We start from the raw sequence: 25,703 nt of genomic DNA on the forward strand, positions 1-25,703 counted from the left end.
AACCCTGGCTGCCATAGTTCCTCTAAGCAGCCACTGCAGTGAGAGGCAGTTACATGTAAACAGACAGTTTAAAGCAGTGATACTCAACGTGTGGCTCTTCTGTGATTATTTGTGGCTGTTTTATATCTTAATTTTAAATATTATCCCCCCAGACAAGCTTATGAAGGGTAAACTTTTCGCCATTTTCACCTTTTCCCAAGTTTTTTCCACTTCTGCCCTATTTTGCCCTTTTTCACCATTTGTTGCCAATTTTTGCCCATTTCAGCTACCTTTTGCCATTAAATATCTCTTTTTTGCAACTTCTTTTTGCCACTTTTCCCCCATTTTGCCTTTTTTTTTTTAACAATTTTTTGCCACTTTTCATCCAAATAAGCTACCTTTTGCCATCCAATACCACATTTCCTTTTTTCCCAAATTTTTCCTTCATCTTTTGGCCACTTTTTGTCCATTTTTGACCTTGTTCCCCATTTTTTGCCATATTTTGCCCGTTTAAGCTACCTTTTACACTTACATACCACTTATTTTCTATTTTTTTGCCTATTTTTGCCAATCTTGACTGCTTTTTGCCCTTTTTTTTCACTTTTCACTTGTTTTTTTGCCATATTTGTGCCTCTTTCTGACCATTTTTTGCCACTCATTTTTAAACTTATTTATATTGCTACTTCAAGCCATTCTGGCCTCTTTTCATCACTAAGATTGTAATTTGCAAAGGTATTTTTCTACAACTTGGCTCTTTGTTTGAGCAGGGTTGAGTAACACTGGTTTAAAGGATATAAAAATGACAAAATACCCAGAAGGCATCCCAAAATGTCCAGCAGGAGAGACGGAAGTGTCCAGCCCCCCTAATGTTACCACCTGGTAGTTAGCTTCTGCTCAAGCTAGCTACCAGGTGGTAAGACCGGCAGGCTAAGGGAGAGGAAAAAAAAAACAAAAACGAAAGAGCCGAACACACGTGGGCAGAAAAATACAGCCTTTAGCCTACTGGTCTGAACCTCTGGGAATTCATTGGAAACTACAGCAATACTGCATTGGGTGAGACAGAACCTCAGAACTTACTCAACAGTATACTCCTATGTATAAAAAAGAGGGAAAAAACAGATTGATATAAATGCTTGAATTTATGTTCTCAGCTCATTGGAATTTTTATTAGTATTGTTTTAAGGTAGAGTAGCCTATGGCATTTTGAACTCATGCATTTTCCAACACTTCCCTTTGGGCGTGCTGCCCTACTTCAGTGCAGTTGATCTGTTTCTGTGTACAAGTTATCGGCATGCTGAATCACTATTCCCTAACGCCTTCCCTCCTGACCTTTTCTTTCAAGTTTTAAAAGCAACAAGAAAAAATGTATACCTTTTTTTAGATACTTTCTTCGTTAGAACTAAAGCTGAGAGCAGATGTGGTGCCTGAAAAATGAATGTGGTATACATCTTTCAAACTACGGTGTTGGCACAATCCTCAAAACATGTCTACTCGCATCAGGTTGCCTGCCAAGAAAACATTACAGCTCAAAGTACATCACATTTAAGGTAAATCATAGTGATAAATTTAATTAACAGAGAAACTTTACAGTTTATTTATGTCCATATAACTCATAAAAAGGCAGAGCCAGAGACAGTGAGTGATTATTTATTTGGCCAGAGAAGAGGTTTTGTCTTAGTAAAAGTACTGTGTTTTGGCAGGCATCACCAGTTTATTTGTTGGCTGCCAGGTTAGAATAGCCGGCAGGTGTGAGTTGCCAAACGCTGTAGACCTGCTATGAATGAAATAGTCAATACATGGAACCCTTCGGATTACTTTGCCCCTGGAAAGGGAAATTCAGAAACTTAACCTTATATTTTACCTTTACATTAGTGTCAATATTGCAGCTGCGCTGGGGTTTTCTGGCATTGATGAAGTCTTTAAACAGAAACCTACTGTAGGACCCCTGACCTTTGCTCAGTTATGAATCAGAATACCTCTCAGCTTTAGATTCCTATATGCCTGGCAGGAAAACAATTTGAAATTCTTCCTCCATCTTTATCTCCTGTATTTGATATTCTGCTATAGCGCTGCAAGTTCTGTTTTTGTGAATTGATACTGTGTGAAAACTTTATTTTTTGAAACACTTTTCATCTTTATATCTGATTCTTTCCTTGTAAATAATTCACCTTTTTTTCTCTCCTTAGGATCTGCTAGTCGTCGTTGCATGCTGGACAATAACGGAGTTGCTTTCTGGGGTCCTCCGAGCTTCGCCAGATGCGTCTCACTTGAATATAGATATTTACATATATCTGTAAGTTCCCTTTTGATTAATAAATGTCAACAAGAAGAAGTCTAACAGTTAACACTATACTTACGGGGTAGCTCTCTATATACCTTAAACTGAATGAACTGATGCTCATAAAGAGCACTGATCAAGAGCAGTTATTTAACCACAGATGATGAAAGAACACTGGAACACTGTCAGATGAAGACCCACAATGACTAAAATCCTCCCAGGCTGTATCACTCAGTCCTGAAACTTCCCATCTTGTAGCCCATTTTGTAGATTCTACGTTTAGTGGTGAAATCTTTTGTCAACAAAATTTACATAAACAGCAATATTGCTAATTTCTGTTAAGCGCAATTAAAAAAGAACTACTTGTTTGAAATCAGAAAGGACCATATTGCATTGAGGCAACAATAAGTTGGGATGCAAGATTGATGTAATTTTTAAATCTGGCAGATTCGATTCCCAAGGCATTCTGGGAGATTTCTAATCACACTTGGTTTGGAGTACACCTCCAGAAAATCTCCATTTGAAAGGCAATGTAACCTCAGCACTTCACGCTGCGAAACAACAAGAATCAGGACACCTTACCCCTAGGTGCCCTCCACACAGTTAGTTTAGAAGTGTCCCGTACATGCCAGGCACATTCTACAAAGTTTTCATTTGCTTTGATTGGTTTCTTGCCTACGTGGACACTTCTTGAAACTGTGCCGTGTGATGGAAAAGTTTTCAAAACAAAACAGAAAATATCATTTTTACGTCTGTGTGGACATTGTCCTAGACTCAAACGCGCTAAGGGTAGGGCTTAATGGTATAGGCAAGGGGTTCAGTTGGACTGAGCCTTTTTCATGCTATAGTCTCGCAACAAAACCCAAATCAGAAACCAGTGGCCAGTGTCATGTAGCTCATGGAAAGCCTGGACCTCCTCTTTATGACATTTTGCTTTGATTTTTTTACTCATTAACGTATGCTAATGAAAATACTTCTGTCAGTGATGGACTGTGGAGATGTTTTGTGCATGCATGCCTCAACTCAAAGTACATGCTTGAGAACAGGGGTGTCCCAACTTTTCCACTGGGGCCAACAAACAGAATTAAGGATGGAGGGGCTGCTTTCATAAACCTCAACTTAAGGATATGTAAGTCAGTAAAACCACTCTAATGTAGGTTAAGAATTGTTAAGTGATGGGTTTCTAAAATGGTGTATCTTAAGATAGCCAATCAGATTTCAGGGGACCCTAGTCCAATGGTTCTCAACGTTGGGGTCAGGACTCCCATGGGGGTCATGAGACACTGAGAGGGGGTCTCCAGATACCCTAAAAGAAACTAAGAACTTTTTTTTATTTACACTGTTGCCACTCTACACCATGTTTGCCAAATTTTAACCAATTTGTGTCACTTTTCCCACCATTTTTGCCCATTTTAACACATTTTTGCCTCTAAATAAAACATCTTTATCCATTTTAAACTCTTTCCACCACTTTTTCTGCCTGGTTTTGCCACTTCTAAACCAATTCATGCCACTTCAGGTCTGCCGTTGCCTCTATTGACCCATTTTTGTCTCTATTAACCACTTTTTACCACATTTTACACCATTTTAACCACATTTCACTACTTAAGAAGCTAATTTTTGCCAGTTTAACCCATTCCTGCTAGTTTTTCTGTCTCAGTTAATCCTTTTTGCCAGTTTATATAAATTTTTTATCCCCTTTCCCCCAATTCCCCATCCATTTTTGCCAATTTAAAGCCATTTAAGCCACTTTTATCCCATTTTACTACAATCTTTGTTTGTTGCCACTTCTAACCCATTTTGCTACTTTTAAAATCCAATTTCACCACCTTTTCCATGATTTTTTTTGCCATTATTACCTTATTTTAGCCATTTTAACCCATTTTAATCCTGGTTTTAATGAAAGCGTTTTAGTGTTTTAAGAAAACTATTCACTACACAAATGAATAAATAAGATAGTTGGTTATTGATAAGAGTGGTTATTATTCAGGTTATGTATAAGATATGGATACACAGCTTAACTTTACAATGAACCATGCTGTTGCTGACCTGATACTTGTGTTGGGTGGTCTTTTTGTCCAGATGTAATCTAAAACAGTGGCATACTCTTCTTTACAAGGCTATTCTCAGTCCTTCTGACCCACATCAATTAGAAGAGCTCTGACGCTGATCATCTGCGTTTAAAGGTTGTTTTTTTTTACTGTCCATCCCAAAGGTCAGAATTGAATATATATGGAAAAACTTGCTGCTTCCCTTTGCCTGGAAGCAAAGCGAGCAGCAACAAATTGCAAAATGACTTGAAGCTTCATAATTTGTGCTCTTTGGATGCTTTTAGGAGGATGATGGATGATTTAGAGGCAGAAAAATCTGTTTCTAGATGTTCTGCTGGGTTTATATGATTGCATTTCAATCTGTACACATCTCTGCTTATGTAATTACATTTTCTATTTTGCTTTTATGCTTGAATGTTTTGGCTGATTATTGTCTGTCTGTAACCATTCTTCTGCCTTTTTTTGCAAGGACACTCTGGAAAAAGAGATTCTTAATGCCAGTTAGGGTTTCCTGATTAAATAATGGTTAAATAATTTAACATAAATACAGAACTTCCCTTAAAGTATGCTAAAGTAAAAATAAAATTATTGACTTTTTCAGCACTCCTCAAAAAATAAGAATACACAGAAAACTGCTAAATTACACTAATGTGGGTAAATATAATGTCTTGTCATGGCTGCTGCCCAGACTCAGACGCACCATTATCGTTGCTGCAGAAACACTGGAGGTTATGTTGAGACTGCTAGAGAAGGACGTGTGAGCTGCTTTTGAAAGCTGCCATTCTAATTTATGTTTGATTGCTGCTGACTCCTCATGAACAATTATCTGCCATTGACCTATGTATAAAAGTACAGTTACACTGGTTAAAGTTTAAGTAGAAGTAAAAGTACTGGTCTAATAATCTACTCAAGTAAAAGTATGAAGTATCTTATTTCAAATTTACTCTAAGTACTGACTACTGAGTAGCTAGAAAATAAATCTCCCACCAGGTTGTTCAGGGAAAGTTACACCTTTGTAATAAAGTAAAATACTCAGCAAAATTGACAGTTGTAATTAAACCCATATAGAATTCAATTTATCTCATTGAAAGTGTCTACATATTAGTCAGGGCTGCCTGGCGGTGCAGGGGTTAGCGCTATTGCCTCACATCAAGAAGGTCCTTGGTTTGCTTCCCTGGTCAGGACCTTTCTTTGCATGTTCTCCCTGTGCTTGTTTGGGTCTCTCCGGGTACTAAGAATTCCTCCGTCACCAAAGACATGCTCATTAGGTTAATTGGTGACTTTAGATTGTAGGCATGAATGTGAGCGTGCTTGGTTGTCTGTCACTATATGTCAGCCCTGTGATTGACTGGCAAGTTGTCTAGTGTGTGAGTTCAGAGGATTAAAGATGAAAATTCTTTTGAAATTTTCCTCATATCTGTGGTCTCACATGGTTTTAAAATAGTTTAAGGTTTAAAAATCGTGTTGTGTGTGGCCGCCCTAAGGGACACCTAAAGTCAGGGTGGGAGCCCTAGTTCAGTGGATAACTTTGATTATGGTGCAACTATCTCACATCAAAAACAACAACAACCCACCAGAAACATAAGCAAAAGAACCTCAGCAGCCATCGGCTGTTTCGGTATGTGATGTGGAATTGGTCTCTCTCATGTGCTACTGTGCCTTTGCCAGAGGTGGGAAAAGTCCAAGAGTGTTGCTCTCAAGTAAAAGTGCGGTTACTCTGGTTAAAAGTAGAAGCAAAGTATGGTTTCAAAATGTACTCAAAAGTTCAAGTGCCCAAAAAACCTACTCACTTACAGTACTTTAAGTAAATGTCATAAGTTATGTTCCACCCTGTCTGGCACCCATGCTCCCTGCATAATCCCCCACACCCTTATCACAGGGCCCAATAGACATTTTCAGACCACGCGGGGATCATCACTGCTTATCTCTGCTGCTTACTTCATGTTTTGAAATGAGTATGTTGCTACTGGTCAGTAAACCACTGTTTTTGTTTCATGGATGAATTTCACATAATGAGGGAGAAAAGCTGTTGAAAGTAGCCTTCCTACTTGCCCTGCATTCTGGGATTGCTTGCAGTGTGAGTCAGTAAAGCAGCTCTCAGAAACTAAAAGTGGCATTTTTAGTAAACAAACCTCATGGAGAGCGGTTGTCTATTGAACAGAGTGCTCAATTCAAACCAAGAGGTAAGCTATGGAGGTGGGCAGCGTGTCTCCTCGTCATCGTCTCTCATTTAATTGGTGGTGGAATTTACACACATCTGTTAAAACACAGTTTTACTCTACTTTGTAACTCACCTTTACTGAAACTTTCAGCATCAGTAGTTATTTCCTGCCTAACTTTCTTCCTTTACACCCATTATGTACCCTTGTTCAACTTTCTTTTTTTACTTTCCCTGGAACATTTCCTCAGAATCCAGACCATCTCTATTCAAGGCTTGCCTCCATCTCTAATTAGGTATTCAAGTGCTGCGCTCACTTATCAATTAATAAACACAGCTAATGCATGTGTTCATCAGCCAGACTGTTTCCCTGCTCTATGAACTTCAACCTCTTCCAATCTTTGTGACAAGTACAGATGGAGATGGCGGTCAGGGATTGTGCATGACAAAGCTGATTGCACTGTTAGCTTGTGTTCCAACCTTTCATTAACACCAGGAGTCAATAATTAATTTTCTGTGATTGCTGTTGTCTTCTGTTCTTCCAGGCTTTTCTCCCTCTATCCCCTCTGCCTCCCTCTATTTCTGGCTCTCTTGTTGCATTTCAAATTCACAAAGTCTTGCATTCTGCATCTCTTTCTCTGAAGTGATGCGATCCAATTTCTGCCTGAGAGCGCTCTAGGCCTCTATTTCGCTCAACTATTTTGAGCACAAACACAAAAAAATCCAACCATGTCATATTTATACTCCTGTCTTGGAACGTCCCCTTCGGCTCACATCCAAAACAGTCCTGTGATTTCTTCGGAATAACAAAAAAGGATCTTGAATTGTTCGGTCTTGCTTTTTTTGGCACTTTTCTCAACCAAGTAAGAGGGCAAGTATACAAAAGTACTGCAATAGACCTTTAATTTTATCAACCATGAACTATAACCCAAGTTCCAAAAAAAAAGAAACGCTATGTAAGATTTTTATTTTTATTTCTTTAACCTTTATTTAACCAGGATTTATTCCCATTGAGATATAAAAATCTCTTTTAAAAGAGAGTCCTGGCCAAGACAGCAGCATGACAATCACGTATATGACAATAAAACAGGACATAGAACATAGGTTACATAAATTAAGAAATCAGCAGCTTTCAGCAGAAAAACACGTGCACACACAAGATGTTAATAAAACCAGAATGCACTGATTGTCGAACATCACACCCAAATTTTCTTAACAAAAGACCATAAATTATCATATCAGATGTTGAAACTGAGATATTTTACCATTTCATGACAAATGTGATATGGTAGAATGGACACAGCAGCCTGATTTCCAAAACAAATGTCGTATTTTGACTCATCTGACCCCAGAACAGTTTTCCATTTTGTCTCAGACCATTTTAAATTAGCTTTGGCCCAGAGAAGGCGGCGTTGTTTCTGGATTGTCCTCACATATGGCTTCTTCTTTGTTTGATACAGCTTTCACTTGCATTAGTGAATGGCAGACAGTGATTTCCAGAAGTATTCCTGACTTGATGCAGTGCTATCCAGTATAGAATTATGCCTGTTTTAAATGCATTGCTGCCCGAGGGCCCAAAGATCTCTAGCCTCCAATTTTGACCTTTGGCCTTGTTCCTTGCACATAGGGATGAAAAAATTTGTCGCTATTGTCAACAATTATCGATGATGACTACTGTCCCCGACAATTTCTTTGTCAATGATTCGTTTGTTGCGTCCGCGCACTTTTTTTCATGCAGCATGTTGCTATTGTTTTTGCAAAATGTTGTTCTCTCAAGCTGAAATGCTTGGGAGTGAGCCAGCTGATATTCATACTATCTCTGTCGAGAGCTGCACTTGCTCAACAGTGAGCGCCGGGAAAAGAAAAACAGATAAATGGCGGCACCTGATGCAACATCTGCACATCCTAAAACTTGGAAAGTCTGGGAATATTTCACTCTCAACTTTTCCAAAAAAAAAAAAAAAAAGCTATTAAAGCCATTAAGGGATCCCATAGCGTGCCAACAGACTAGTCGACTATAGGAATAGTTGTTAGTTACATCCCTACTTGCACACAGAGATTTCTCCAGATTCTCTGAGTCTTTTGATGATATGTGCTGTAGATTAATCTTTGAAATTTCACACGGAGGAAATTTTTCTGAATTTGTTCAACAAATTTTACAGGCAGATCGTCTGATAGAGACTCTGCCTCTCTAAAATGCTCCTTTCATACCCAGTTATGTTACTGACCTGTTGCTAGCTTAATTAGCTGCAAAATGCCCCACCAGCTTGTTTTCACAATTACCACTTACTTTTCCAGCTTCTCTTGCCCCGTCCCTACTTTTTTGGGATGTGTTGCTGGCACCAAATTCAAAAAGAGCTAATACTTTTCATGAAATGGTAAAATGGCTCAGATTCAACATCTGATCTGTTCTTTTTGTTCTATTATAATAAAATGAAGGGTTTATGAGCTTTGCAAATCATTGCCGTAGGCTTTTATTAACATTGTACACAGTGCGCCAACTTTTTTGTAATTGTTGTTGTAAATTCTTCTCTCTTTGCACACTTTGTAGTTACGAGAGCATCTCGCGAAGGGTCAGAGGACCCTGGCCGGGGAGGGGATGTCTCAGATCGTAAGGAGTCTCCTGGAGCTCTTGCTGAGGAGGAGCTACTACAGTGGCGACCTTCTCTTTTCCACGGAGATTCTGCGAAATGTGACGGACACCTTCAAAAGAGCAACCTACATCCCAGCTCCCGACGACGTGCAGGTAAGCGCATTCGCCGAGCCTCCTTTTGATGCCGTCTTCAAGTGGCAAAGCGTTACCAAACGCGCCGTCACAGACACACTCTCATACACAGATTCTATTGCAAAGCCTGCAAATGTATTCAATGTAGAAGCTCGACTTTCTGCTGCATGAGACGTGCATAACAATGAACTACAGCTGCACAGTTGCTACGGCCTCAAAGGGATTTTTTAGCTGCATTTTTTTTCCCTTTTTCCCTGCCTGTAAGAGAGCAAAATACTCCTGTTTGACAGCCGTTATTTTATGTTTTACACTACATCAATGCAACGATGACTGCAGTAGTAGACCTTACAGGGAATAAACTGCAGCACTTGATGAGCTTTTTCAGCTACAAATTACAAGACAAAGGGTAACACTTGAGTGTGCATGCATACAAATGAGGTTACAAATCTAATGGCCTGCTGTAATGAGAACATCTTCATCTTGCGTCTAGAAATTCTTCCAGATAATCAGCCACATGTTGGACATGGAAAATCTAGAGAAATGGGAGGACGCTCATCAGGTAAATCTCTACATCTTTTCTGTCTTTTTCTGCACCAGGATGTGGCCTCTGTGTTTGTGATTGAGTGCATTATTTTGTATGTGGGTTAGTGGATTTGAGTGTATAGTGAAATATGACCACATCCCACGTTTACTTTTCATTAAAGCCATAAAAACACACCTGTTACCTAAACACAATGGCCATCTATTAATTTTACTACTTGAGTTGGAGTACAGGTGCACATTTTTATGCTTTTGTGTGCGACCTAGCTTGATGCCCTTGAGTCTAGGTGTGTTTACTCTGCCATCTGGACACAATAAACAAGCAGGAAAATATGATCCGATAGCCTGAGGGGTTACAATTTACCACCATGGAACAAATTCAGTGGTCTACATAATGCAATGAATAAAACGTGTCAAACGGGAAGATGCGTCTTATTGAAAGTTGTCCATGGATTATAATTATGATGACACAGTGATGGATGCTCTGCACTCTTTTTTATTCCCTTCAATCCACAGGTCGCTCCCGGTGCTGCTTTGCTGATGAGGATATTAGAGGATTTTATTCACCTCATCGGAGAAGCCCAGAAGCCTTTTCAGAGTTTCCTGGTGGTTACCAACAACCTCAGTAAGTGTCACATAATGTCCACTTAAGACATTTATGAGATTTGAACACCAATACCAGCCTTTAAAGGCATTCGATTTATGCCAGAATGTGGGTGTGAATTTGTTTTCCATCAGTTTCAGCCAAAGTATCTCTGTCATATAAATACTACTGCCAAATCTTCTATTGCAACTTGTCATTTAACAGAGTTTCTCTTCTGAGAGGCCGTACTCTTTGATGAGTTTGAAAACCAATCGTGACTCAGTGTGGTGTACCTTTGGCTCAGTAAGAGTCGGTCATCTCCTAACCAGAGGATCAGGGGTTCAATCCCTTGCTCCTGCATGCTGATGTATCTTTGGGCAAGATGCTTAACCTTAATTAAGTCAAGCACTCTAGTCATCCATTCCACCATTTATTGAAAAATGGAGACAGAGTTTTACCTGGTGATGAAGGCTCAGCTCATATTATGCTCCCTGATAACCTGACACGCCAGATGGAATTGTTTTAGACATCCATCTGGAAAACCTTCCATAGATGGTGTTTGGGAAAGAGGCTTTGAATAAACCCTCATAGGGTGATTGGATGAACGTTCTGTGTGTCACATCTTTACGGCCAATCAGAGCAACAAAACACGTGACGTAGCCGCTACTGAGGAGTAAATTCCACAGAGAACTGCATAACACAAACCATGGCGACTGTAGACATGTCAGTACACGACTTGTTGTTTTTGAAAAGAAAACAACTCAATGCTCTTCTTTGTTCTACTTTTGATGTAGAAATGTCGTCCAGTTCTTAGCAGCATCCATGCTAATGTCTTCTGCCATAATTGCACCGGCCTCTTCTTGCTGCTTGCATATCTCACAACTCTGCCCAAACGGTTCAGATGGGAGCTTTGCAAGATGGATTTGCCAGTAAGAAACAGGGAAAGGAGCGAATCCATCGGCTTTGCAAGGTTTAGTTAAATCAGCATTAGCACTTGACAGCAATAGAGACTTTAACCTGGCTCAAAATGACAAAAACAGTAAACTTTTGTCTGTATATGAACAAGACAGGGAGTGTGTCAGTGTTTTTTGTAATAGGTGAGTCACTTCTTTTTATTAGACAGCTTATAACTTAAATTTTTGAAGCCTCAACTCATATACTCTTATTACATTCTGCTGCTCATTAGAATAAAATGGCTGGCAAAATGGTGGTAGATTTTTGAATCCACCAGGCACTGTTGGCAAGTAGGCGAACAAGTTAATATCCAATTCTGGCGGGTAGTCACTTGAACATAAATGACCTATGACTAAGCCACGCCCCCTCCACTCACTCCGACAAACAATGAACATTCAGTGACAGATGCTATTGCAGGTATCACAGTAGGAGACATTTCACAGGAGGCCACTGGTGATTTTTGGAGACAGAAAGATCACATATCATCTAGAAGTCACCAAAAGGGTCTAAACTATGCACTGGAGGAATATATTAATCATTTTGTTGTCAAGAAGCTCGATAAAAAAGCTTAAGTTACAAGCCAAAATTTACAGGTCCCAGTGCAAACGGGATAAACCGCATCTCGTTGCCATCACAATCTCAGACCACAAGATAGAGGATCAGCATCAAAGTGCCACTGAAGTTAAGGTTTTTGGCTCAGAATATAAGAAAAATATAACGGCCTTTTTAGCATCTTTACCAAGAGTGTCTCTCCGTTAGTTTGGTGCTACAGTATTTACATTGAATCATTCAGCATAACGTTTGCCAACCTTTGTTATCTCGGCTATTACAGATAAGTAAATGAAGCTAAGCTCCAGAAGTTAACGTTAGTTTAACTAGAGACCTTTGGACGACAGCTAACAAAGATGTACAATCACCAAAGTATAAAAACTAGAACAAAAAATACCAGTGAACTCCCAACAAACAACGTGACACAACGAACAACGCAGCTAGGAGCTAACGTCAGGCTAACTTTGGCTAACGTTAGAGATGTTAAAGATAACTTTATATTTCTTTACAGCAAAATCACAATATGCTGCCTCAGATACGATGTTGGCTTACCTCAGAACAGATGTAGACATCCTTGTTAATTTTATTCACGTTGAGTTGATGTCGTGGTCAACTTTATCCAAAGAAGAAACTTTTCTCAGTTTAGATGTGGCTTAGGAAAGGGTAAAAAATACACTCCGTCACTCAGCCTCTCAGGATACCTTGTGTTGGAGTCGCATGTACCCCATGAACACCTTTTGACCATTATTAAACTTAAAATCTCAAAAACATTCATAAAACCGGATGAAAACTGACTTTCTCCTATACATTTCAATGGACGTTCAGGCAGCAGATGTCTAAGTGTATTGGAATGGCTGTACACGCTGTGATTGGCTCATCGTGTTTGAGGGTGGGACTTAGCCATAGGTCAATTACATGTCACCTTTTATGATTTGATGTTTCACTTATGTGCAGAAGGTCGGAGTCACTGCGTCTCCATTGTTGAATTGTTGAACACGCTCAGTTAAACTTTCTACAATGCTGCTCACTTCTTCAAAATAAGAATTTTCTAGTGCCTCTGGGCACGTTGATGTTACAAGGAACAGCCTTTTGGAGTTGCAAATATGGAGATGAATATTGCCAAAGAAAATGCACATGGCTTTGCAGATAACTGATCAAAACAATACAAACTGTGGCGGCTCATTAATTGTACTTGGTGACTCTGAAAATGCTTTCCTGGTAGCTTTAGTGTCTCTGGAACAGAGTCTCCATTGAAATTCTCCACTTTTGAAATAGGAATGTTAAGGTTAATACTTTGAGTCTCATATTTTGGTTGTATCAGAGTTCTAATGGACCCCTGAAGATTTTCAGTGTTCAGATTTGATCGAGGCATACTTAAGTGTGGGAAAGGCTGGTCTAGTGAAAAGTGAGGACACTCATCGTGGAATGAATGGGATTAATTCATACAGATTGATCCGTAACATAACATAGCAGCCACCAGGTGTGAGCAGGTGTACATGGGTATGAATTGGTAAGTGTGGCCTTTGGTATCAAAAGCCCTTTGAGTAGTTAGATGACTAGAAAAGCGCTATACACAAGTCCATTTACCATTCACTCATGAAGGGCTTTTTTCTTCTGCAAGAGTTCTTTCCTTGGATCTGGTCTTGCACTGCAGTGACATTTAAGTGTTGTTTTCTTCGCTGTATCTCTCTCCTGCACAGTGATAACCATCCAGCGAGAGCCAGTGTCAGCAGTTTCAAGTGATATCAACTTTCCCATGAAAGGCCGGAGAGGGATGAAGGATTGGGCCAGAACTGCTGAAGACAAACTCTACATCCCTAAAGAGGTCTTCACCAACCCGACAGAAGGTTAGAGAGCGAAACGAGACATCTGTGATGAAAGGTTTGGTCAGACCTTTGCAGTGTGTTGGTGTATCCAGGAGCTGTTTTAGCTGGGGTGGCACTGACTGTGGCATAAAGTATGTGTGCAGTTACTAAAGTATCATACACAGCTACACAGCTACACCTCATTCTCTTTGTTTAGGTACTGGGTTGGTGAGCAAAGCCTCAATAACCTCAAAAACCATCAAACAAGGTTGATTTTCTAGAGCTTTTGCACCAAGATTCAAAGCCAAACAGCCATGGGAAAGACAGGTGGAGGTTTACTAAGATTTATTCAAGCCTTAATAAAACATGAAGGTTATTCCTTCACATAATAATATATCAACTCATAAAGGTAATGGTAAGGTAAACACATTAATATTCTGCAGTTTAAAATGGAAAATAACTTTTGTATGGCATTATGCACAATCTGAAATATATTGCATCTGTTTGTTTGCTTAGTCAGTTCTTATTTTCTGCTAATAAAATACCTAAAGTAGAAAGTTTTATTTTAAAGTTGGGAAAAATGTTGAATACAGTAATATGACAGGACAAATTAATAAAACTGGGAAACATAGCGGCATTTAAATAACAATTTGGTTGACTGCCAGTACCGAAAGCAAGTTTTTTCCTCCCCATCACTTCTTGTATGCAAACATTTTCTCTTCCATGAAAAGGAGCAGGGTATGTCTGATGTGACTTCCTCTGCCTTGTAAAAAACTGTATTTTATCCAGCAGTTAGGCATATTGGATGCCAACATTTCATTGATTTGATGTCACAAATAAACAGTGAGTACTGATATCTGCTGATGCCACAATATGAATCAGTGGCTGATGTTTGTCAACAGGGCCGACACTAGTCAGTACTGATGTCAGACTAATGCATTGGTGCATCCTTAAATAAAACAAAAATTGTGCATTTAACTTCTTAAATATCACTTTTAGATTATGTATTTTAAAGTTAGAAGTGATAGAACCAGAGAAAAAACACATTCCTTAAGTGGTCTCTTGATTTTTTTCCCAGTGCTGTGAATATTGCACTTCTGAGCAGGACTTTTTAAGGCAACTAATTTCAGATTCCAATCAAACATATGCAAATTGCCTTAAATTGGGTACTCTACATTGAGAAAACACTTAGATAAATTGTGCTTAGACTGTTTTCTCAAAGCGTCTTTAGGTAAACATTGTGAAATCAGTCTGCTTAGTGTTGCTAATGGAAGAAGTGCAACTACTGCTGGCATCTGATCCTCTTTGCACTCCATTTGAGAGGTCATAAACAAGTTTAACCTGACCCAGCCAACATGCAACCTATTTTTTCCCATTTTATACAGCAATAAAGTTAACTGCATAGTTAATATAGCATGCTCTTGATGCCGTCTGCTCAGTATGCTTGTTAACATCTTTGCAGTAGAGCATTATGGCAGTAAAGCAGTGGCCACTACCCTGAGCTACAGTGTCTTCTAGTAGCAGATGACTTGATAACAGCTTAGACCTGGCTTTTGAGCGGGATTGTGGGCCTGAATTCATGGAAAATAATAGTAATTAGTTGGGCTGTTAGCATTGATGCATTAATCCCAACATAATTAAAGTCCATGAGCACTTTAATTTCTTTTTAATTGCATTCATAGCATGCTTTATTGACCTTTTCATCACACTTTGGCTAAGCCCCTGCAGTGTTCCCTTACAGCCACAGAAGGAAACAATTACACCGCTGCTCCCCTGAATGTCTCATTACAGCTTTAAAGTTTCATAATAGTAGAATTCCAAATTGCAGTTCTGAGCTTAATTATGACTAAAAATGTTTGGCCTGCAACAACCCTAGCAATTAGTTTTAACTGGTAGTTATGATACTGACTAGTAGAGTGCCGACTGTAATCGTTAGCTGGAACTTTAAAGTAACTCAATGGAGGAGAAGGATTTAAATCTTCTAAGCTTAATTCTCTTAAGGCTCAAAAAGAAGATCTATATAAAAAAAAAACGTCTCGTTTTAAATGCCAGTTCAGTCAGGACCACAGGACACCACATTCCTGCCTTTCCTGTGCCAGTAAAGGAAAGCCTGAGGCAGAGAGAGATACAACCAAAAACCCAGAGCAGGCTTCAGTGACAACAGAAAGATACTGCTTAAGTCAGAAGCTAAATAAAGGAGAAGCTGGGGTGGAGGAGGGTTGCAAAAGCGGCTTGCAGAGCAGCAAGTAAAACCAGTATAAACATGGCAGCATTAGTGTGATTAGCCAATAGTGTGCTTAGAGCGAATCAGCTGGGCATCAGCTGGTGAGGGTTTGCGTCAGAGCAGCTGATCTTAATTATATGGCAGCGTTTGACTCCATGGCCTGCCTGACCTAATGTGTGATGTTTAGAAAAACTGTGCTAGCTAGCATCTTATTACAACACTGCCTATACTGATGCTGATTTTGGCTAAAGTCCTGCTTCTGACTGGGCAAAAGCCAATCATAATTTCAGATTTTGCGGTGGCCAATCAGATTTCAAGAATAGTCCATGCAAACCTTTCCTTCCCCTATGAACTTTGAGCTTAAGAAGAACTACAGTTGAAAACAGTGATCACCAAAACTACCATTTAACTTTCCTGTGTGTTATCTTAACTTATGACTAGGTGACTTGCATAATTTGAATTGGGTTTGAAATGATTTACTCAGAGGCATCACTAGTTGTAGAGCTGTTGAGTTTCCTGTTAGAGAACTGCCTAGATCTGGCCAAGCCTAAGCGCATGCCTCATGAAAATTAAAATAAAGCTTGTGATTTGACTTAAAGAGCAAATATGAGTCCATATTAGTTCAGAAGTCCCCAGAAATCTCCCTAAATTCTTATCTGAGTGCTGAGCACACAGTCATGGTGAAGATCCACTTTATCCTATATCCCAGTCTTTACTCTGAGACATAGGAGGACCTTTTATCGCCCCCACTCAGCCCTCCTTTTCAGCCAAGGTCGGAACAAGAAAGTTTTGCCGCTGTGAATTCACGCTCTTAGACTAGTGTCTCATGGAAGCAGACAGACGGCTTCTCAAGGACATCAGAGGGTAATGCCGAGGAGAACTCGGACTGTAAGGAGACCCTTGAGGGCTTTTTCAAGAAGATGCAGGGCTTTCATCTGTGAAGACTTGTGCTGCTTCCCCTCGAGAGCGACAAGTGCTCAAAACCATTTTGAAAGATGTGTCTTCGCTTTTAGCGCGCACAAGAAAGTTACCTGCTGTTAAGTGTTAATGGCTGTGAATTTTTTTTTACATAAGGTTTTAAAGTGGAGCCAAGACACGACGGAGTGACTGTCCAAACACACGTCAAAGAATGACTGAAGAGAGGAAGAAGTTAAAGTTTGAAAAAAGGGGAAATAGGAGACTAGAAAGGAACAGCAAAATGAGATTAGAGAATTACTGTGGCAGATGCGATTGACTACAAACCAAGTTAAAGGTCACATCCCACAGGAAATTAGACTGGCAGACTTCCTGTCTGGCAAATGGTCTTCGGCCCAAATTAAAGTTCAAAGGGGCTGCAGGCTGATGGAGGCAGAGTTGCCTCCGACCTCTGACTTGCACTGATGACACAGACTCTGATTGGCGTTCAAGACAACCTTTATTCGAACCTCAGGGCGCCTAACCTCAAATTACCTACACCGCTATTTATGTAATTATTATGCACAACCTCACAACCTTACCTCTTTTTTATCCATGCTGCTTTTATGTAACAAAACCTTTTTATGATATGCCCTGTAGTTGTTTTTGTTGGAGTTGTTTTCCAGATTTGAAGGTGCTGTGATTTCAGATTTTCCAAGGATGATTGTTACTCTGGAACCGGCAACAAATACGTTAGCTACACTCTTGTTAATTACTGTACCATGATGTTTTCTCATCTCTTTCTCTTTTAATTACCTTACTTTGCTTTTTGTAGCTGTTTTTGTTTGTTGTGTTTCATTTACTACGGGACCATTTTCATGCTATTCACTACATGCCATTGACATTTAAGCATATGCTGTTTGGTTAATGTTGTCATCCATCCTGCATGTAGCTGAATGAGTTAGGACACTATTCCTAGCCTTTGCCCCCTGCCTCTTCCCATTGACCGTTGGCTGATTGCTATACATTTGATAGGCTCATTGAGCTCATAATGGAGGCCTATCTAGGAGAGACAGCTCAAAGATTCTCATAAACAACCTCTGGCACCTTTGTGTGTGCAATTGCGTACACAGTTGCAGGAGCACACAGCCAATTGATGTGTTCATGAACCGCCTGACTGGGCAGAGGCTTGGACTGCTCTTCACTGATTTTCGAGGTGACAAACTCGCTTTCTACCTCCACTGCTTCTCAGTTTCTCTCACAAACAATCACACAGTGTCTCTCCTAGGCATGCACACACATATATGTACACTCACGCTAGCAATGACATTATGTTTAAATACATCAGTGCTGGTATGTGAAAATTCATTAACAGTTAGCTCTAAAGCAGGGGTGTCAAACTCAATCACAGCAGGGGCCGGATTCTGAATTTGGGTCTAACCTGAGGGCCAAACAGGTTCAATATTTAACCATTGACTGTCAACCGATTAAAAGGTCATCATGATAAGTTGAAAACTCATAATCTGAGATAAAAAGTCAAACTTATAAGTTTCAAAGGTAAAAACATATCATTTAAAGTCAAAATATATTTTTTAAAGGCAAAGTATGAGATAGAATTCTGAAACCATGGTTTTTAACAGTCAAAATGTGATATTAAAGTTAAATTCACGAGTTTTAACGGTCAAAATATGAGATAAAATTTCAAATTCATGAGTTTTAAAAGTCAAAATATGAACGAAAATTCAAAATCATGAGTTTTAGAGGTAAAAAAAGTGAGCTAAAAGTCAAAGTTAGGAGTTGAAATGGTCAGCAGAACTGAGAAAAAAATTCAAAATCATGATATCTAACAACCAGAATGTGAGATAAATACCGAAATTGTGACTTTAAAATGTCAAAATATAAGATTAAATATTAAGTTCATGAGTTTAAAAAGTCAAAATATGAAATAATGTTAAAAATTATGAGTTTTAAAGGTGAAAAACAAAATAAAATGTCAAAATTAGGAGTTGAAAAAGGTCAGAACATGAGATTAAAGTCAATCATGACTGTAAAAGGTCAAAATAGGATTTAAAATGTAAAATTATGGATCTTAAAGGCAAAAATATGAAATAAAAAGTTAAAATTGTGGGATTTAAAGGATGAAATACGAAATAAAAAGTCAAAACCATAACTTTTAGTCATGTGAGATGCAAAACTGAAAATATAAAGAAAACAAAAACGTCTCCTACGTTCCTGACTTTTATCAAATTAATTTTACTGTTTACTTTTTCTCATTTTCATGACTGAGCAAGGATATTATAAATCATCAAGATCAAGTTTACATTTTTATACTGAAGGAGATCTGCCGACCTCATACTGGTGGGCCAGTTATAATGAAAATATCATATGATCTAGTGGGCCAGGTATAACTGTACCACGGGCCACATTTGGCCCCCAGGCCTTGAGTTTGATACCCCTGCTCTACAGGATTGCTCAAGCAGGAACACAAACCAGAAGAGCTCAATTTGCTTCAAATTTGTATTAGACCATCTTTCTTATCAGCAGTTTTAACAGCCACTGTTTGAGTTAAGAAAGAAAAAACATTTAGCCTCATGTATTCTGCTTTGGGATTGCTTATGCAGACGCTGACCGCATATGTCTTAGCTCATTAGCTAATGCCACCACACAGTAAAAACTGCCATAAACAGAGGTTTTGCACTACAGTTATGGTAGTTTTGACCTAAAAGAAACAGCTTTTTTCTTAAAGGGGACATATTTGACCCTTTTAAGACAAGTTTATATTGTTCTCAGAGGTCCCAAAAACATGCCTGTGAAGTTTATTGCTTAAAAAAACACTCCAGTATTGAATTTTTGCATGTCTGGTTTCAGTCCTGCTGTTTCTGTGTCTGTGGCTTTAAATGCTATTGAGCTGTCTGACTCCGCCCCTTTTAGGTGGTAGAGCAGTATTATAAAAAACTTTTTTCTCTCAGTGTCTAACCGTCAACAATGGTGGATTTTAAAGGGATTCACCCAAAATAAAGCAAACACTTTGTCATTTTTCAGTTAAATTATAATGTAAGTTCTGAGTTATATTTTCCTGAAATGTCCTTGCAATAGAAAAAAACTGCAAGTAATTTCTTATTCTGTAGTTGAGCTCATGGCTCTGTCAGTCTATTTAACCAGGAGAAATTAATTTGACTCTACAAGAGAATTTTTCTCCGCTGTCTACAAAAGTTTTTCAGTTGTAAACTTGCCGAGGAAAGAAACAAGACGGGAGTAAAAAGTAACTCACATGAAACTGTTTGGACGGGGCTTTCGATATTTGATTAAAACCATAAATTATGGCGAAGCTTCAACTCCAAGCATATCTTTCCCTGACAAACGGCATATTAAAGTTCGCAGCTGGAGACTGGTGGTTTGCCATTTTGCCGGATTACTGCTGACCACCAATCATTTAGATGTTCAGCAAGCCAACAGTGACGAAAAGTCACTTCATGGGAAATTAAAGTTTGGTGATTGAGTGCTTTTGTGTTATTAATCATCCTGGAGCGCAGGACTTCCACCCCCTCAAATACTGATTTACCATTTACCCACAATACACTGACTTTCTCATTTGCATGCCTTTTGCAGACACTGTCCAATTAGGATCCATCAAACTCACAGGCTTTCTCATGCTGACTTTGATCTGTTTTTTTGCCTCCTCGCACTCTCACAATTGCTTTTTTCTCCCCCCACTGTCGAGATCTTCTTGTCTTTTCGTCTCTCTTTCCTCATCTGTCTCTCTCTTCCTGAGTATTACCTCTCAGGCAGCAGGCATGCAGACAGATTTTTGGATGAGTCATCCGATGCGTCTGATACCATCAGCTCCATCCCGCTTCCCCTCTTTGTGCCTATATGATCCTCCATCGCCTCTCTAAGCCTAAAAGGGCAAAAGAGGGAGTGGTATCTCTCATCATGAACTCTTCCCCTCTTACTTTTCCTCACTGTGTCCTTCTGCATTCCTCACTCGAGACAAAGTGACATTTACAGGGGGACTCCACGTCACTGTGGGAGCTTTGGCTCTCTTTGGCTGAAGAAACTGAAGGGATGGATGCAAGACAAGGGCTTGGAGAGAGCAACTTTGAAAAGGGCGGAGGAGTTGAAAAGTGGGTTGGAGAATGGACAGGGGAGGATGCGAAGGGACGGGTGAAGATGAAAAGGAAGAGAAGAAAGGGATTCAAAAGAGAAGTCACAGGGGGAAAATGCATTTCACTGCATGTTCAAGCAAATGGACTTATTTTAGAAGCGAGACTCTATGTCCATGAGAGCTGCTGGCTGCTAAAAGGCAAACAAGAACACTGAAGCAGTCTCCACATATTCATAGAGTAAAACCAGAGTCTTGCACCTGAATTAATTGTGCGTCCTCAACATAATAAGTGTTTACATGGGCTAATTTTCTAATCTACTTGGCTTCTGGAAGGGGCTGTAATTAACCATGTTTTTTCTTATTTTGATTTCAACAGAGCCTTTCTGTGTCTGCGTAGCTGAAATATCCTTTTAACAAGGAAGATGAAGTCTCTGCTTGTTTGCTTCCCAACAGTGTTTACTGCTGTGGAATATTTATTTATATACACAAGAGTCTGATAAATTCATGGGCATTTTTGCATGAAGGAGTGCATATTAAACTAAAAAAAATAAACATATGGACATTTTTTTTTCACAGAGTAAATAATCATGTGTTAAAAGGCACTTTACCCCAAGAACGTAGGGGCTTCAAAGACTTCTAATGAAATCAAATCTGTAGAGTCAACAAGCTGGGGGTGATACGGAGTCAGACCAAATTAAAGAAATGATTTAAAAATCTCCCTCCTCGTTCAGGCCCAGAGGTATTCATCAAGCAGCTGACTGACGAAATATTTTTAAACACTTTCAGAAATGATAACAGGGGCATCATCTTCTACTTCCCTTAAAAATCACAAGAGTTGGAATGTATATTACCCTCCTCATACCCTGCATGTGCATATGAGGACATTACATACAACATAATAACAATTAATGAGATCATTTTTGAGATTATCATCCAGATTGTACAATAATGTGATGTTCAGAGAATTGTGATATTTCCCTGACATGTGTTTGTATATTATGGGGAATTTCATTGAGAGTTTTAGGAGAAATTTCCTTAGATTTTTTGGGGACATTTTCACATTTGGAATTTGATTAGATATTTTAAGGGAATTTGCTTTGATTTTGTTTTGATTGGGAATAGGGCTGCCATTTGAAATGTTTCAGGGAATTCGTTTGGATGTTTGGGTGAATTTCCATCATTTTTATGGAATGTATTACATTTTTGTGAAAATGTTATTAGGAAATTTGGGGGAATTTGTTAGGATAATTTAGGAAAACTGCTTTGAGATTTTTGTGGAAATTTCAGGAATTTTATTCAGATGTTGGGTTAATTTTTATCAAATGGCTTTTTAAGTTATCGGGAATTGTAATAATTTGTTTAGATACTTTAAGGAATTTTCTCGGCAATTTCAAATATTTTCATGGAAATTTTGGGGATGTGTTTGTATATTTCAGGACTTGAGTTTTTTATAATTAGCTTCTATTTTTGAGAGTATTTTTTACAGAAATTTTGAATGTGATTAGATCATTTTTAGGGAATTTGCTTTAATTTTGCTTTGATTGGGCAGGGGGAGGTGTCATCTGAGATTTTCACAAATTAAATAGATATTTCAGGAAGTTTATTTGGATGTTTGGGTGAATTTCCATCATTTTCTTGGAATGTATTAAATTTTTGTGGGAATTTTATTAAGAAATTTTTGGTAATTTGTTAGGATAATTAAGGGAATTTGTTTAGAGATATTTATAGAAATTCCAGGAAACTCGTTTGGATGTTTGGGTGAATTTTCACGGAATGCATTTTTAAGTTATTTGAAATTGTAATAATTTGTTTGGATACTTTAAGGAACTTGCTTGACAATTTAAAATATTTTCATGGGATTTTCGGGGACGTGTTTGTATATTTTGGGAATTTTACTTGGGAATTTTTGGAGAATTAGCTTTGATTTTTGGAGGTTTTTCCATGGAAGTTTCAGAAAACTATTTGACATTTCTGGGGAATTTGATTGGGATTTTTTTGTGTGTGTGTGTCCTTTGAGATTCTCAAGATTTTATGGAAATTTCAGGGACTTTGTCTGGATGTTTGTAGGAATTTTCAGTCATTTTTTATGGAATGTATTTATAAGTTCTCTAGAATTGTATAAGAAAAATTTAGAATGGATTTGTTTTGAAATATGTGGGCATTTACTTTGAAATCAGGAGTTTTACATGGAATTCTTGAGGAAATTTTTATGGGAATGTTTAGGATTTAGTATTATGTTTCATTGATTCATTTGGGGATTATGTAAGGAAATTTTGGGGTTCTTTTTTGGGGTGCTTTAAAATTATGTTATACATTTTTAGCTAATTTCTTTTAAATTCTAGAGAATTTGTTTATATCAGGGGGAATTTGCTTGAAAATGCTTGGAAATTTTATGCTTTGTTTGGAAATTTTCAAGTTTTCCCAGAACCGGACCAGGGTCTCAGCCCTCGGTAACGCTGATAGTTGTGAAGTGCAGACCCTCAGCTCACGAGTCACGCTGCCCATCTCTTTAACTCTTTCTCTTTAACTGAGGAGTCGTTCAGCTCTCGATAGGTTTATTAACTCAACAGTTTACCACGGTTTTCTTTAAATGTATGATACGAAACTAAAAGAGTCGACCTTTTCCCTGTTTTTTCATTGGCAGACCAGTGAAGTTTTACAGGGGTCACATATTGCTGTGACATTTCTTTCTCCCTGATCTTAGACAGGTTTGATTTTTCTGTCCGGCTTGATTAAAATTAACAGACGTGCAACCATCTAATACCCGAGAATCCCAACCTGTTAAAACGTGACTATGCCAGCCTGGTGTGCAACACTGAACAAACTGTTTCTGCAGCAAAGCAACCATGCAATCCACAGTGATGTAGAGCAAATTTTCAGACACTTGTCTAATAGGTGCAGCGATACATTGGACTCAACCCTTTGAGATAAAAAAAGAGGTATTAAAGTGTGCTGAATACACTGGATTTCAAGTTAAACTTCATGTGCTTTCCTCATTTCTCTCAGCCCCCAAAATTGACAGGATTTTCAATTTTCTTAATGGATTTTTAAAAATATTGCTCCATTGAGCCATCTCCCTGCTATAACATTTAATCAAGGATTTTCTTCTCATTTAAAATGGCAAAGAAATTGATTTTTAATTCATTCAGCAAAGCAACATTTGGCTAATTAGCTACAAAAATGTGTTTTTTTTTTTAGAGACAGAGACGGAGACAGAGACCACCATGTACTATGTCATCGGAGCCATCTTGTACAGGACGTTGGGCGTCATTCTCCCTGCACCAAAGTGAGTATATTTATTATTATATGCCATCCTATTGTTCTTGTTTTTCCTCTAGCTTACATCAGGAGTGAAATCTAGTTTACATTTTAAATTAAATGTCACCTCCACTTGTTTTCTTGTTGACTTGTCCTCTTTTTTACCTTTCTGCGTCTCTTTTTTCATTATATTCTCTGTCAACTTTTCATCTCCCATGTATTGCTTCTTTTTTAAGCTCGATATCTTTCTATTCCTGCACCCTTTCTTCTTTCACTTCTTCTCTCTATCTAATTCCAAACTCACATTCTCCATCTGTCTCCTGTATCGCTCCTCTCCTTTTCTTTTGCCTGCCTAGTTATCAGAAAACGTCTTGGATCTCCATAACAGTATATTTCCCTAGATGTTTCTCCTTTTCTTTTGCATTGTCAGTGTATTTTTGGAAAATGTACAGTGGGCTTTGAGAAGGTGTGGGGCCTGATAGTTCCTAAAACTTGCGTACAAGTTGCAGAAATAGAAGTTAGGAGGAATCAGAAGGTTGTCAAAAGGCCACAGCGATGTGGTGTTTGCGCTGGCCCTTGGCCATTTTATTCAGGTCAGTGCTCTTGGTTGTGGATGAGCTGGATCTGTTTAAAGCCCTTCCTCCCTGTAGCTCTGCTGAATGCTAATAGGTCCAGTGATTTGTTTTAAGTCAGGCGCCAGCTTTCTCCTTTTCTCATGAGGGTTTATTTCAATCTTTATTCTTTATGTATGTATGTAAGCCTTTATTTTGCAAACACACTCAGAAACCATCAAAATCATGGCAGAGCAGTGAGAGCGTTTTTGAGTGTGTTGCTTTTGAGCTGGATTTTTTTTTTTCAACAAACAGAAGCAGGAAAACATCCAAACCTCCCCATTTTCTTTCTTGTCATGTCCAAAATTTGTGAGCTTGTTCAAGCAGAAGTGGAATGCGCGGCACATTTTCCTTTTATCTTATCTGGAAATAACATCTTTTATGTCTGACTGTGTGCATCTTTGCAGTCCCCCAGCGATGATCAACTCCAAGATCCTGACAGTGACGGTGCGGCCAGAACCTCAGCCCAGCGAGCCCATGGTGGTAGTGGAGTTGTCACCGCTTATAAATGTAAGTTTCTCTCATGAATTTGGCACTTCTATGTTTTAATATGGATTCATAAACTCCAAAATAATAGGTCATGAGTCTTCAAGATCCTACATCAGTGTTTGAAAACATGACTTCTTCAAACGTCTGCACTGCGGCTCTGCACTTTTAAGAACCCTTATTTTCTAAGCATGGGATGCACAAATAAGACAAAATTATTCCATACGAGGAATACTCAGTTGGAAGGGTTTGCATTTTTTATGGCGCTATTTGTACGCTGAGCGAGCTTTAGCCAAGAAACTAAATTTGTTTAAGGCTTTAAAGGATTTCTTGTATCCCAGCTGACCCATGATTCCCGAGTTCAGATGAAAGAAAAAATGCTGCATGCTATAAAGCGCCATAGCGCTCGCTGAATTGCCTGAATAAACGCGGACCTTCCTGACTTCCTTATATCGTAGTGTCTCTTGGCGCCTATTTGGTTTATATTACAGTGGAGTGTGTTA

The 25,703-nt window shown here is 38.8% G+C and overlaps 1 protein-coding gene across 1 annotated transcript in view; it reads left to right on the forward strand.

Moving 5' to 3' along the window:
* Positions 1 to 25,703, forward strand: part of adgrb2 (adhesion G protein-coupled receptor B2) — a 344,844-nt gene that overhangs the window by 152,142 nt on the left and 166,999 nt on the right. The window contains exons 8-14 of the mRNA XM_041809355.1: positions 2,166 to 2,272; positions 9,018 to 9,212; positions 9,682 to 9,750; positions 10,248 to 10,356; positions 13,518 to 13,664; positions 24,044 to 24,131; positions 25,122 to 25,224. Coding sequence (XP_041665289.1) covers positions 2,166 to 2,272; positions 9,018 to 9,212; positions 9,682 to 9,750; positions 10,248 to 10,356; positions 13,518 to 13,664; positions 24,044 to 24,131; positions 25,122 to 25,224 — 818 coding nt within the window. The remainder of the gene's footprint in view (positions 1 to 2,165; positions 2,273 to 9,017; positions 9,213 to 9,681; positions 9,751 to 10,247; positions 10,357 to 13,517; positions 13,665 to 24,043; positions 24,132 to 25,121; positions 25,225 to 25,703) is intronic.

The sequence above is a fragment of the Cheilinus undulatus genome, linkage group 16 (assembly GCF_018320785.1).
Source record: "Cheilinus undulatus linkage group 16, ASM1832078v1, whole genome shotgun sequence".
NCBI classification, from domain to species: Eukaryota; Metazoa; Chordata; class Actinopteri; order Labriformes; family Labridae; genus Cheilinus; species Cheilinus undulatus.